At 41.6% G+C, this 14,338-nt stretch overlaps 1 protein-coding gene across 4 annotated transcripts in view; it reads right to left on the reverse strand.

Annotated features, from left to right (window-relative positions):
- arnt2 (aryl-hydrocarbon receptor nuclear translocator 2) overlaps positions 1 to 6,907 on the reverse strand; it is a 57,169-nt gene extending 50,262 nt beyond the window's left edge. For 3 of the 4 annotated variants that reach the window (XM_042344051.1, XM_042344050.1, XM_042344049.1), the window contains exon 1: positions 6,773 to 6,907. In XM_042344051.1, the coding sequence (XP_042199985.1) occupies positions 6,773 to 6,903 (131 nt within the window). In that variant the 5' untranslated portion in view covers positions 6,904 to 6,907. The remainder of the gene's footprint in view (positions 1 to 6,772) is intronic. The other variant, XM_042344053.1, reaches the window with a different exon arrangement.
- Positions 6,908 to 14,338: the final 7,431 nt, after the last annotated feature.

Below are 14,338 nucleotides of genomic sequence, written 5' to 3' on the forward strand. Positions count from 1 at the left end.
GCAGGCCAGAGCCGGCTGAGTGGAGGGCATTGGCGTGTTGGTAGGGGGTTAGGAGGTCGCAGAGCTAGGTTGAGGCGAGGCCATGGAGGGCTTTGTATGTGAGGACCAGGATCTTGAACTGGATCCTCAGAAGGATAGGGAGCCAATGGAGTCGGGCGAGAGTGGGGGAGATGGGGTCACGGAGTTTGGTGCGGGCTGCAAAGTTCCGGATTGTCTGCAGCCTGTGGAGGGAGGAGTTGGGAAGGCCGACAAGCAGGACCTTTGCATAGCCGAGCTTGGAGGTGATGAAGGCATGAACAAGAGTTTCAGCGGCCTGAGGGGTGAAGCAGTGACGGAGATAAGTGATGTCAGCAAGCTGTGGGGCACCACAACTGTTCTCAAATAAGTTCCCATACACCCACATTCCAGTAGAGCTGTCTGAGTAGCAATCATGAATGGGAACTTTACTGAAGACTATTACAAGTTAATGGTGTTGAACTATATTTGTCCTTGCTTTGCAGTAGTTTTGTGGAATATGTGGAACAATTAACAAAGAATAAAAACTGCAGTGTTAAATAGATCAGTTAAATTAAAGAAAACCAAATCACCACCTGTACATAGAACTGCAGATTGAGCAGTAGGGGGAATTGGAATCCGAGCTATAATGACAGATCTACTAAATGCCCCATACTGTTTAGATAAAATCCAGATCATACTATGTCCCAGATCAATGGTATAACAGTTACTCTACAATAAGTTGCAGCCTTACATATTCTATCAAGTGAAGCTTGATCCAATAAAGCCCCTAAACAACAGATGAACACAAATAGGTGGTAGCAGCTTAGGACATACTTTACTAAACAATTGCTGAGTTATAATCCAATGACCCTACATGCTCTAGTCTATGCTTTAGAATCTATGTATACTATTTGCTTTAATAAGATTTGTTAAAAATTTATTCCACACATCTGGGACCATTTGAATGGAAAATTTCACTTATCTTGCTTCCTTATCTTCAATCCACGACTGTTTGTGGGACACTGCTGTGCGCAATTGGCTGCCGCGTTTCTCCCACAAATATACGGTTAATTCACTTTACAGCATAATCTGTGAAGCGCTTTGAGACATCTAGAAGACGTGGAAAGCGCTATATCAAATGCAAGGATTATTATTATTATTATCTCTTAACTTACTTTTAAAAAATTGGAGTTAGTCAAATAACTGTATAGCAACCATCCAAATAGTGTTTAGAATTCAAGGGCAATATAAATTACCAGATGCAATTACAAATACAGTACTAATATTTTGTTAAATTTGGCTGGTACTGGTCAGCGCGACAGAATCTGTTCTTGGCAGAATATATTGTGTTATTTTGTATCACCTGGAATTTGAAGCCTTCACAACAATCTGAATTAACTCTCCCAATAACCTTGAAAATGCCAATTAGATAATCTCTAGACTCCAATTTTCAAACTTGCTCCCCTCTGTATCACCTTAAGGGCATTAATATATTTCCTAAGATTCGGTAACCAAACCTGGGCAATGGCTTCTGGCCAAAATACTACAAAGCAACAAGGTAAAGTTTTTGACTTTTACTCTATCCTTCTATTAATTACTAATCGGTGCTGGGTACAGTTCTACTAGTACCAGCAGCCGTCTGGTGCCTGACCCAAGTGATCACGTGTGAGTTTAGTCAGTGAATGTCAGTAGACTGTCTATGGAAGACACAATTAATCCAGCCCTGGCCGAGATCAACCAACTCAGTATATAACAAGAGTGAAATTCGGAGCCTTCTGATCTATGTTTAGCCTACAAAATATACAATCACTATACTTTACAATATATTCTATGAAGCGCTTTGAGACATCTCGAAGACATGATAAGGCGCTATATCAAATGCAAGAATTATCATTATTATGTGGCTTAGTGCTACACAGTTTCTTTTATTTTAAAATAGTATATGCACTTCTTTACTATATTCCAGGAATGTATAAACATTGTGCTTGCCATTCAAATTGTATTTGTGAATTACAAGTCAAGATGATTTACAGATAAAAGAAAAGCAAGAAGCAAATGGGAAGCAGATAAGTGTTTATCAACTGCAAACAAAAGTATAGAGATTCTAGTTGTCTTTACTTTCCCTGGTGAAATGGAGGACAGACTGGGGAAAGTCAAAATCGTAATATTGCTTCAAGACTAAAGAAACTTGGTGATCTGGAACATGCAACCAGATGGGCAAACTGTTAGGAAATGGAACACGTTGACTATAGTTGATGAAGCTTAAAACAGCTTGTGATTCAAGGGGGTCTCGGAAGTTGTACAGAAAGGGAAGCAAAGTCTGCGATGGAAAACGCATCTGCGTTGATGAAAAGAAAAATATACAAAAGCATACAATAGTACTAAATAAGATATGAGAGAGATTATAAGGAACAGACTAATGCAGCACACCAAATCCAAAAAGAGGCATGGACAAAGTGGTAGAATATATTTGATAAACAAAACCTGAATTAAGTTGTGGAGGATTGAGACAGTTAGAATTCATTTCCTCACTATACTGGTGCCTTCACTATCCTCTTCCAATCTGAAAGTTATTCAAGAGAATACGTGCCATCTGTGTAAATAGCACTGTGCATCATATTGTGTGCACGTCCAGACAGCCTATCCTTTGAGAGACATATAGCAGCACAATAAAGTTCTGACAATTCTTGCCAAGGCACTAGGGGATGGCTATGTGACTGAAATAGCAGAGGGGAGAGGGGAATGCAATGGTACTCTAAGCTCAATCGGCTTTGTTAGCCTGAATGATAGGATGAAGTCAAATACTGCCAGGCAACAAAGAACTCCACAATATCAAGATAATGAGGGTTGATCTGGGAGGTCAGATAACCATCTTAGTGGAAATAGGACTAACTAATTACCACCCTGATTTGGTGATATTGTCCGGTTACAAATAACTGATGTTAACTCTAGAGTACTACTATAGATTGAGAAAACAAAAGAGAGAAAGATAGTGAATTGTATGAATAGCAGGCTTTAATGGGAAAGGCTCGAGAGATGTGCACTTTTTTCTGTGAAGAAGGGCAACAGGGTTTCAATTCACTTTCTGTAACTGAGCTTTTTTAGAAGCTCGTGGTAAGATGTTTGGCAGAAAAGAAGTACAATTCAGCAAGTTGAGTTGGTGGCAAAGAAACCTTCTGCATGAAGTTAAATTAAGTGGAAGAGGAAATAAAACCATCAAAAATTTACAACCTATGGAGTTTAGGATAAATAAGTTTTAAAAAAGCTAGTGACAGGAGATCTGTTTCAAAGTGTAGCTTCAATATATGACACCACATTTTTGCCCATTAATGGTTTGGCCGTTCTAAGAAACGTTAGAGATATGAAATTATTTTCTCCCTAATCATAGAACAATATTATACCAAAGCAAGCTAGCTTTTAATCACTGAAACTCATACAAATAATTCATGCAATTGTACAGTATACAATAAGATGTTATGGTTTGTGTTCAATGTAAGGAGTCATAATATTGAAAAAATAACAACTTCCTCTTTGCATTCACTGACATGATCAAGCATTCCCCATATGATGAACAGCACTTATTAACTGCAAAGCAGTGTGTCCAGTAATCTCAGTCCCACCTTCAGAAAAGGGACACCTTTGCACTAGTAAAAAGTTCTGTACAGTATTCAAAAAACAATGAAATTTTGTAAGCACATTGCAAAAATGACTGCAATTCCCTAGTACCTCTTACCTGATGTAATCTCACCTTATATATGCCTATGTCACAATCCTTGTTTCACCTTCATCCTGTTGGCAAGACTCAGCAGCAGTAACAGCGGATATCAACCAAAAACGGCAATAGTTTACAGGACACACAAAACCATAGAGCAAGCTTCAGAAAAATCATATGGCAAGCAGCAGAAAAGAGAAACCTACACAGCAAAAGTGTCGGTAAACGTGTACAGTAACATTTCTACTTGTTTTGTTTCCAAATCCCAAACATTCGACCTAAAATGATTGTTTGTTGTTGTTGACCTTGGATCACATGTACTCAAGCATTTGAGTAAAATGGTTCAGAAAATATTTTCAAAACATTTAGAATGGTTCTCTGCAACAATGAAACACTTTGGCACAGCACACAGACTGAGGATCTTTTACTGAATTATTTCAGAGTTTAAGTGTGGAAAAAATAATTTTTGAAGTGGTCACAATGAAGTACTACTTTACCAAACTTCTATAATCACACAATCCCCCAGGATCTTTTGTAAAATACCGGGGCAATGTGAGATTAGACGTTTAATACAGAATTGTGCACTGTATGCTATCCAGCAGTGGAGTTATAAATATCTGATGTTTTGCCGCTCAGTTACGAATTTGCATGTTCATATCTCCACACTGGTGAGTCATACTTCTCAAACCCTGCATCTCTTATTCACATTTATCTTCCACTATCAATAGTCCGCTGATGTTTTTGACAGTGCTGGTGCAGCATCTAAAGTCAAAAACACCCTAGGAAAAATTGCATCAAGACAAACTTTTCCCCTCACTAACTCCAACATTAGCCAACCGAATGGTCCATTCTAATATGAGTCACTTGCATCCCTGTCTATCTACACATTCTTCAATTATATCCACCTAGTGATATATCTGACTTAATTCTACACTTTTGATCTGGTTCAATATTAGGCACATAATATGCACTAGATCACAACTGCACAGAAGAGGATTCCATAATAAAATCATCATTAAAAACAGCACAGAACGGGTCTCTGTTCAAGCAACACAAGATTGTTAAAGATCGAAGGTTGACTAACAGTGAAGTCGACAAAATGCTGGCAGCAATAACAAACTGCATTTATATAGTGCCTTTCAGGCGGACGTCCCAAGGCGCTGGCACCTCACAATATGTACCAGAAGAGAGTTGGTTAAGTTGAATAAATGAGGAGAAAACAAAAAAAGCATGTTTTAAAAATGCTCATGCAATTTTATGTACATTTTATCCGTGATCTTTGCACATATATGAAAATAGAACAATGTGTTTCAAACTGTAAAATAAATACAGGTTAAATATTATCAAAGATGTATCTCTGTTCTGTTTGTTCTAATAGTTTCAAAGAATAATTGTTCAATTCACGTCCTTTTTCTTTTAAAAAACTGTAATAACTAACAATACTTTCTTGAAAAGGATTCTCACTGAAGAAGATGTCACATTCAGAATCACAGACAGAATCAGATTTGAAGCAAATGTCTTCAAATGGGGATTGACATCAAAAAGCATGTAGACTATAATACTTCTGATCGCTCCAAATTACAGCTCTCGTATTGTTAGGAACAGGTAATAAAAGTGAAATAGAATTGCAAATATACAAACAAATTGCAACTTATTGATTACAGCTTTTTTAAAAAAAATTGACTCCCTTGATGGCTCAGCAGTTATTCAGCAAGTCTAGTCTATGTGTAGTTTTGTTCATTCCAGTTTATAAAAATAATAGTAATAGATATAGGAAAAGAGGAGGGCACTGGAATTAAAAGATTGCTCCAGCATGTAAACATCATAAACCAAATGCCCCTTTCTGTGCTTTGACAGTCTATAATTTACTAATTTAAGTAAGAAAAGCCTGAAGCTCAACGTGTGGTCTGTGCTGAGTTTGTTGATCCCCGCGGAAAGCAGCTACAATTTAACTCAATGCACTTCAGTGAGGGGAAAATGAGCCACATTTTCTGGCTTCTGAGTGTTGAGCAGGTACCAACCACTGCTGGAAGTGTATATATTTGAGCACTGAACAAGGTTCATGCTTGAATCCGAGTCTACGATGCGAGCCACTGGTACCTGTGGCACTACAAGGAGTCAATGCCTCAAGGAAGAAGGGGGGTGGGAGGGGATTAAAAAGCAAGTAAACCATCAATTGGAAAGCAGTGCAGTAACCCACAGGTGCAGGAATCAGTTATATTATTATTATTATTACACGATCATCACAAGTCAGTGCGGTCAAGGGACGTTGTCCTTTGCTGCCCGAGAAAGCCGGCCCTGCTGTTTAAGACGTGATGCGTGAATGCGATGGGAAAAAAAATATGGTGAAGGTTGGGTCACTTTGGGACGTTGGGTCTCGTTGTGGCGAGAGAGAGAGAAAGAGAAAGAGAGAGAGAGAGAGAGAGAGGGGGGGGGCACCTGTCAGCTCAGAAACACACCGAGCTCAGCAGAACCCTACTACCCCCCCGCGGATAATCCCTCACCTCTGCTCTCTTCCCACCGCCCCCAACAGCGTGAGAGAGAAAAAGGAGGTGGTGGGGTTGGGGGGGGGGTGGAGGTGGCAGATGCGGGGGTGGGTGGAAACGGTGAAATCTGATCTTCTCATCGTGGACACGAAAGGCAGACCTGGAGCAACGCGAAGTCGGTGGAAGTTAGCGGCTCCGCGAGCCACGAGCCACAGGGCGTCGGACATCCGCCGGCGTTTCTCGTTCGATTTAAAATCGACGTCCGAAAAGCCGAAGCAGCCGCGGGGGGTGTGGGGTGGTGGGGGGTGTGTGGGGGATCGCCTCCCTCCCGGCGCTCCGCTCCAGCGCGGGCCGTTGGCTTTGTGCTCGCAACAGACCGACCGGCCGACCCGACCGACCGCCCGACTTAAAACGGTCCGAGCTGTGGAGTTGCGTGTTGTTGTCGCCGCTGTTTTTTTTTCTTTCTTTCACTCCACTCACACTCACTCTCTCTCTTTTCCAAGAATGAACCTCCTCCCCCCCCCCCCAAAAAAAAATGAGGCTGATCCGGTTAAAAAAATAAAATAAAAGCGCTTACCCTGAGCGCCTCTTCCCTCCGCGGGCAGGCACAGCTCCTATGACCCTCACCTGCCCTGGGCCTGGTGGCGCCGCCGGGTTGGTGACCGGTGCTGTCAGGGCGACAGGTTCGGGGGGAACTTCGGAACTCATCTCCGCCGCGGTCGGTGGGGGTCGGGGGGGGGGGGGGTCGGGGAGGACGGGACGACGACGACGACGACGAAGGAAACGGGGACGGAGAAGGAGGAGGAGGAGGAGGAGGAAGAAGGGGAAGGGCCGCTGCAACTAACGGCTGCTCCGGGAAACGGCGCCCCCACCGAACGACCAGACGCACGAAGGGGCTTCGGTCGCTCGGCCCCGCGCGCAGCGGCCGCGTAACCGGGACAACGGACCGCACTCGGCAGGCAGTGCGCGTGCGCGGCGCCGGAGCCGGGGAGCCCTGGCCGACTGCGCATGCGGACCGGGAAGGAGGTGGGCGGGGCGCGGGGCGGGGAGGGGAGGGGGGAGGGGTGTGGAAGCCGAGGGTTCCCGGATGCGGGCTCTGACGAGAGGAGATAGTGTAAGGGAAGTGCGGATAATAGAGATGAAGAGCGATGAAGTGAGCGAGGGAGAGAGAGAGCGGTGCAGGGAGCGAGGGAGAGAGAGAGCGGTGCAGGGGGTGAGGGAGAGAGAGAGCGGTGCAGGGGGTGAGGGAGAGAGAGAGCGGTGCAGGGGGTGAGCGAGAGAGATGCAGGGAGCGAGCGAGAGAGATGCAGGGAGCGAGCGGTGCAGGGAGCGAGCGAGAGAGAGAGCGGTGCAGGGAGCGAGGGAGAGAGAGAGCGGTGCAGGGAGCGAGCGAGAGAGAGCGGTGCAGGGGGCGAGCGGTGCAGGGAGCGAGCGAGAGAGAGAGCGGTGCAGGGAGCGAGCGAGAGAGAGAGCGGTGCAGGGAGCGAGCGAGAGAGAGCGGTGCAGGGAGCGAGAGAGAGCGGTGCAGGGAGCGAGCGAGAGAGAGCGGTGCAGGGAGCGAGCGGTGCAGGGAGCGAGCGAGAGAGAGCGGTGCAGTGAGAGAGAGCGGTGCAGCGAGAGAGAGCGATGCAGGGAGCGAGCGGTGCAGGGAGCGAGCGAGAGAGAGCGGTGCAGGGAGCGAGTGAGAGAGAGCGGTGCAGGGAGCGAGTGGTGCAGGGAGCGAGCGAGAGAGAGCGGTGCAGCGAGCGAGAGAGAGCGGTGCAGGGAGCGAGCGGTGCAGGGAGCGCCAGCGAGAGAGAGCGGTGCAGGGAGCGAGTGAGAGAGAGCGGTGCAGGGAGCGAGCGAGAGAGAGCGGTGCAGGGAGCGAGCGAGAGAGCGCGATGCAGGGAGTGAGCGGTGCAGGGAGCGAGCGAGAGAGAGCGATGCAGGGAGCAAGAGAGAGCGGTGCAGGGGGCGAGCGAGAGAGCGCGGTGCAGGGAGCGAGGGAGAGAGAGAGCGGTGCAGGAAGCGAGCGAGAGAGAGCGATGCAGGGAGCGAGAGAGAGCGATGCAGGGAGCGAGAGAGAGCGGTGCAGGGAGCGAGTGAGAGAAAGCGATGCAGGAGAGAGCGAGCGAGAGCGATGCAGGGAGCGAGAGAGGATGAGTGTGAGATCCACGCAGATAGTGAGAGAGAGAGAGAGAGAAATGGAGAATGATAGAAAGAGATGGGCAGAGAGCGAGAGATCGTGATGATAGAGAGAGAGATGGTAATGGAGTGTGAGCGAGAGCACTGGGGTATTGTCAGCCGGGTCCCTGGGAGAAACTTGCCCTTTTGTTTTGTATAGGGCCGTGAGATCTGTAACATCCACCTGAACGGGCAGATGGGACCTCGTTTAACGTGTCGTCCCCGCACACCTCCCAACTGTGCGGTGGTCAGTCAGCACCCGATTGGCGGGTCAGCCAAGACTATGAGTTCAAAGGGCCAAAAATGGGGTTTGAACCCACAAACTCCTGCCTGGCCGGTTGATTTTTGAAAAATCTAATTAACTAAACCGTTAGTGGTGACAGGAGAAGGCAGAGCTACTGAACCGACCAGAAACAAAATGAAGCAAAGAAACGTGCACAAGAAAAATAATACATCAAGCATGGAAGTGTTTTTGTCATACCCAGAACAGGACAAGAATTACAATAATCATACGTTAATTAAAATAAGCAGCAGCAGTTCAAGGTCAATTATGCTGGTAAGAACACATTCATGCAGGGTATTAATCCAGAGATGTTTCTAAAGATTCAGAAAGAAATTAAATTGGGGGAAATCTGAGTGGTTGTTTCTCAGGGAGAAGAGTCTTGAGGATTCCCCACCAAAATGAAAATAGTTCCCTTGGACTGAATTTATTCAATTTCTACTTGTTCCAAGTATTTTCAAAAAATATTTCTTATTTGTATGTGAAATTAAACAGTTTTGCATCTGTTTGATTTTAGAGCTCTGCTCCAGAAACCAAATTGAAAAGCACTGTTGATACCAATACTGAAAGCAAAAGCATCTGTTCACCTATTATTTCACAATTCATGCAAATCAATAGTTCCCAGTCATTGAATATAACAACAACCATTGCAATCAAAAGTGTATTAATCACATGAGATATTCATTCCTATTTCCTGGTTTATCTGTTGTTTCTTCATGGATTTTCTTTTGAATAAAATATTCGACAATGAAGACAACCATTTTTTATGACCTATTTTATAAGAGATTAGCACAGCATTTTTACTTTATCCTTGTATAAAATTTGTATTTTACATAAGAACCTAATTAATTATGTTGATGGAATACTAATTTCTATTTAGGATGCCAGTTGCAAATGATTCATCTGTCCTATTCCACTTATTTCTTAGATGCAATGTAGAACAAACATTACTCCAAGATTGCTTCTTTAGTAAGACACAATGTCCTTTGGCATTTTCTGACCCTTGGGATTAAAACTGTCTGGTGATCCATTTAAACTAACAGTTACCATGGTATCTGAACCTAGCAATTAACAAAGGCCAAAACCATCATTGATCCTGAATATAAAATTATATAGTCTTAAGAGACATGTTGTGGCTGCCTAATGAATGAAAATATAAAGAATTTGCAATCTTTTTTTCTAAAGTCCCATATTTTAAGTTATGAATTGTTAGCATTGTATGACCAATTCAGGAGTCAACCAAGGATAAATCGACCAAAATAAAATTCTACATGCTGAACCAATTAATCTCTCCATGCCCTTCATTCAGAAAAGCATATGATGGTTACGTTTACAGAATAAATCTGGACCCAGTGAAATTCCATTCAATCACATAAACACAGCAGCAGAGCCACAAATTAAAATTCACCATTTTAAATACTCTCCCCACATTCTGCAATGTGAAAGAGGGAATAGAATTTGAATTTGAGCTGATGGTCAATGCAATACTTGTCAGAGTTTCAGAGTTTGCAGAGTTTCCCAGTTCAACTGCTTTTGGGGGGCGGGGAATTCCCTGAACTTGCCAGAAAACTCTTGAGAAGAAGGGGGAGTAATATGCCTTATCGTTCAGATGTCTCAAAGCGCTTCACAGAATAAATTGACACTACTCTTGATCAGGCCCTGTGCCGAATCTTTAATTAATGCATCTCACTTCCTTTTTCGTGTTTGCTAATTTTTTATTGTTATAATGGCCTGATAAAAGAAAGATTTTTTTGAAGTGCTTAGCTGAATTCGCATATAAAGGTCAAGCCTGACTTTTTTTTCATAAAAGATGCATAATGTGCACACTCTCACTTTACATTTAACAACAAAAAGCTGTTGTTCACTAAAAGAAAATCAGGTTGAGCTTTAGTCCAACAATCTGGAATGTCAATTTCACTGAATCTAAGAGACAGATGTTCAGAGTTTCCATCACTGTGCTGCTGGAGCTGTTCCAATTATTCTCTAAAAGTTGTATTCCACCTCTTAGTGGAAATGTCAAGGTGACCGGCACCGCTGACACTCAAAAAGTTGCTTGCAATGTAACAGAAATTATTTCCTATAAGAAAAACAAATGCAAAACACGATATGAAATATGAAAGAAGATTTTTTTAAAAAATCCATCCTCATCGATGATACAAAATTATTTAAACACATCGACACCTACCAATTATTGACATAACAATCTTTTGGAAACGAGTTCATGATGGGAAATCCTTACATAAAGACTTAATGATAATTGTTATTTTTAACTTGCGGTATAATAGATTCCAGTGACATGCAAAGTTGACAGGAGAATAAACAAAACATCAAATTGTTGTTGTGCTCTTTGATGCACTGAATGCATCCCTGATGTTGTTTCACTGTCAAAAGTAGTCTGGCTACTTTCATGTTTGTTGCAATTTTAAGACTAATTTGTAACGAAGCATGTCAAATGTCAGCATCTCATGAGAAAGGACTCTCTATTGAGCTAAAGGAAATTAAATGTTCAGGGAAATCCCATAGAGACTGATGTATAACAGACTGATCCACAAGCACTGCTGAATCTAACGTAGCACAAAATCGGGTGTACGATCCTAATTCATTTAAAACCAATTTCCCCATATGGTTGCGAAGCTTGACCACAACTCACTGTCTAGGCTAACAGACAAATTAGCCACTTGGTTGAGGTACTTGTCCCACCCATTGAATTATATCCCAACATGAGCCAGTGTCTTCAGGAGAGGAACACCGGAGAGAGAGACAATAACAAAGAAAATGAAAAAAAAATACACTTTATTCAAGTTTAATGCAGCATTCATTTCATTTGAAAATGGGAATTGGATGAGCCTTTAAAGCAACATTGTAGCTTTTATTAAATTGGTTAAAAATTAAAGAAAAATACTATGTCATAATTGAGATAGATCCATTTTGACATAAATCAGAGAAAGCAGCCTGAATAATCCATTAGAAAAATTAAGCTTTAAAGACATCCAGACAGAAAATAAAGATTACAATTTATTTTGTGCACTTTTGATCACTTTTGAAGAACTGCGCCATTCCAATTTTGATAGTCACCAAGGCATCTAATGAAACATTAACAATGTTTCAGTGTGGTTAGTGAAATATTTATATATTGGGAGATTGTTCCCAATTTACTTCTGGTCATGAGTATTAGCATTTAATAAAAGGAGCAGCTTCAATTTATTATGAATACAGTATTGAAAAACATTTCTATAAACAACCTGCCAAAATCTTGCTAAATTTTAAAGTTAAATTTAATGCACATGAAATTTCCTGTAGGTGTTAGCATCTCTGCGAGTATCACTTTTATACCTAATTTCTCCGTAACATCGCCCGACTCCGTCTGAAATGCTGTACTTTGTCCAGTGCCTCGGGACGTCCTCCCGACGTGAAAGGCACTATACAAATGTAATCTTGTTGTTGTAATTTGCTGAGATTCCTTTGTCTTGCAGCCGTACCATAAAAATTCACCGTTTCAAGGAGCAAATTTCTTAGAATTCCAATCTAATTTGTTGGCATTTCGATTGCATTTCTCCTAAATTCTGCACTGCTCTTTTTAAGTTTAAAAATTTTGATTCAGAAAAGACAAACGATACCAATTTACATTTATGGAGCACCTTCCACATCGGGAGAACATCCCAAGGCACTGGACAGTCCAGGGTTTACACCGAGGGGGTGAGGCCAAAGGGGGAGCGGGGATAAAGATGGCCAAAACATGGTGAAATAGGAAGGTCTTGAGGCGGACCTTGAAGGAAGCAAGAGAAGGGACAGGGTGTTGGGACTTTGATACAGAGTTTTAGAGTGGCAGCAACTCCTTATTTTTATACTGGCTGCCATGTTTCCCTACAAAATACACAGTCACTATAGTTTATAATATATCATGGTGAAGTGCTTTGAAATGTTATCCCAATCTCAAAGTCCCTACAACAAATGCAAGGATTATTATTTATTATTATTGTAAATCGTAATCTCTTGCCTGGCAGTTTGTCATACTTCAGAATGTTGATTTGGTCTCACAGAAGTATAAATGAATTGCACCATATTGATCAATGAGGTATTTCAGACTTTCACTTGTGTATGTTGCAATTCATTTGTGAGTGGTCAAATATATTATGGTGAAATTTAATGAAGTTAATGTACTTCACCGACATTGCTGAGTACCCTTTGCCTATGAATAACAAAACATAAATAATGAAGCTAAATTGTTTCAACAGTTTGAGAACAAATCCTACAGACGAAACAAAAACTTGGAAAGTATACGTTTAACTTAGTGCATTTTATTTAAAAACAGTCCATTAGTTAAACAAATGACAGTATAAATGTTTTAGTCTTGACAATTTATTTGATTTAACATTATTTACGTTGGTCAGTTCTCCTATTAATTCAAATTCAACCTTGACTATGGTAATACAGTAATACTTACGCATAGGCAACTTACATCAAGTCAATAACTTTATGTAATATTTCACTGTTTCAAATTCAAGAAGGTAAAAATTAAGTAAAACATACAGTATGAAAGTTCTTAGGAATGTTGTAACCTTATTTGGAAGAGTCACTGTAGACAAATTGAGCCAAAAGAGACATGGAATTAATTCTTTTTGATCACTGAATGGTTCCAATCAAGTCATTTTAGGTTATAAATGCAATTTAGCATTTGTGCCCAACTTGTATGATTGAGTAGCTTAACTCGCTAAGGATTCCAGTACTTAAATCATGTTATGCATTTCCCAAATTCAGCTATATTATTGTTATTGAGTCTCATCTCCAACATAGCATTGGCAATCAATTTTACAGATTGTGGAAGTGCAGAGAATAAAAATCCAATAGAATTCTTTAACTTCCACCACTTTAACAGATTGATTACCCTTCATCAGATATGTAATAGTAATCTTTTCCGCCTCTTCAGCGGTACATATTGAATGTTATTGTAACTGATAATGGTTGGAAGATTAAGAATGTAGAGAATTTGTCAGATTGGTTGGCTGATTGGTTATATTACTATTTCTGGATATCTATTGTATTTAACCTATCAATAATCAAATATTTTTGAGTGATAGAAACTCTACATTTCTGTGCAAAAAGAACATTGTACCGTTTGCAGTAATATAACTGTAACCAGCACAATTCTCACACATTTATTAGCTGCTGCTAAACAATACACTGCAACGTGTATTAGAGTTCTGTTTTCTTCTGATTGAAAAGATCTAGGCAAAGTTGAGAAGTGCTATAACACTGGAGCAGGGTAAATCACTGCGTCACTGTAAAATAGATTTATTGAGCATTGGTGAAGAGCTAAGGATCATAGTGCAGTTTGCTGTAACCAGTGAGACAAGATAAATCAAATGGTAGGCGTTAATTGAGACTGAGCTTGGCTGGTTTGAGGAAAGAACAGGGAATTGGTTAAGAATATAATATTTTTCCTCTCGTACCAGAGTTGGCACCATCGGTGGATCAAACGGTCTCCTCCAATTCTGTAATTTCTTTCATTCAATACATGTCATAGAAAGGATAGGTTCTGAGGGGAAGAAAATTGAGTTATAAGACCTCAGAGTATATTCCAGCCAACGTGAGAGAGATGCACTGGCACAGGAAACGGTTGTGATCTGTCTTCCCATTGTAATTGATGAGAGATAGAACACTATTGGGAAAAGTGCAGAATAACTAGAAATATTAGATATT

This window comes from Callorhinchus milii, unplaced genomic scaffold, assembly GCF_018977255.1.
Source record: "Callorhinchus milii isolate IMCB2004 unplaced genomic scaffold, IMCB_Cmil_1.0 Scaffold26, whole genome shotgun sequence".
In the NCBI taxonomy this organism is placed as follows: Eukaryota; Metazoa; Chordata; class Chondrichthyes; order Chimaeriformes; family Callorhinchidae; genus Callorhinchus; species Callorhinchus milii.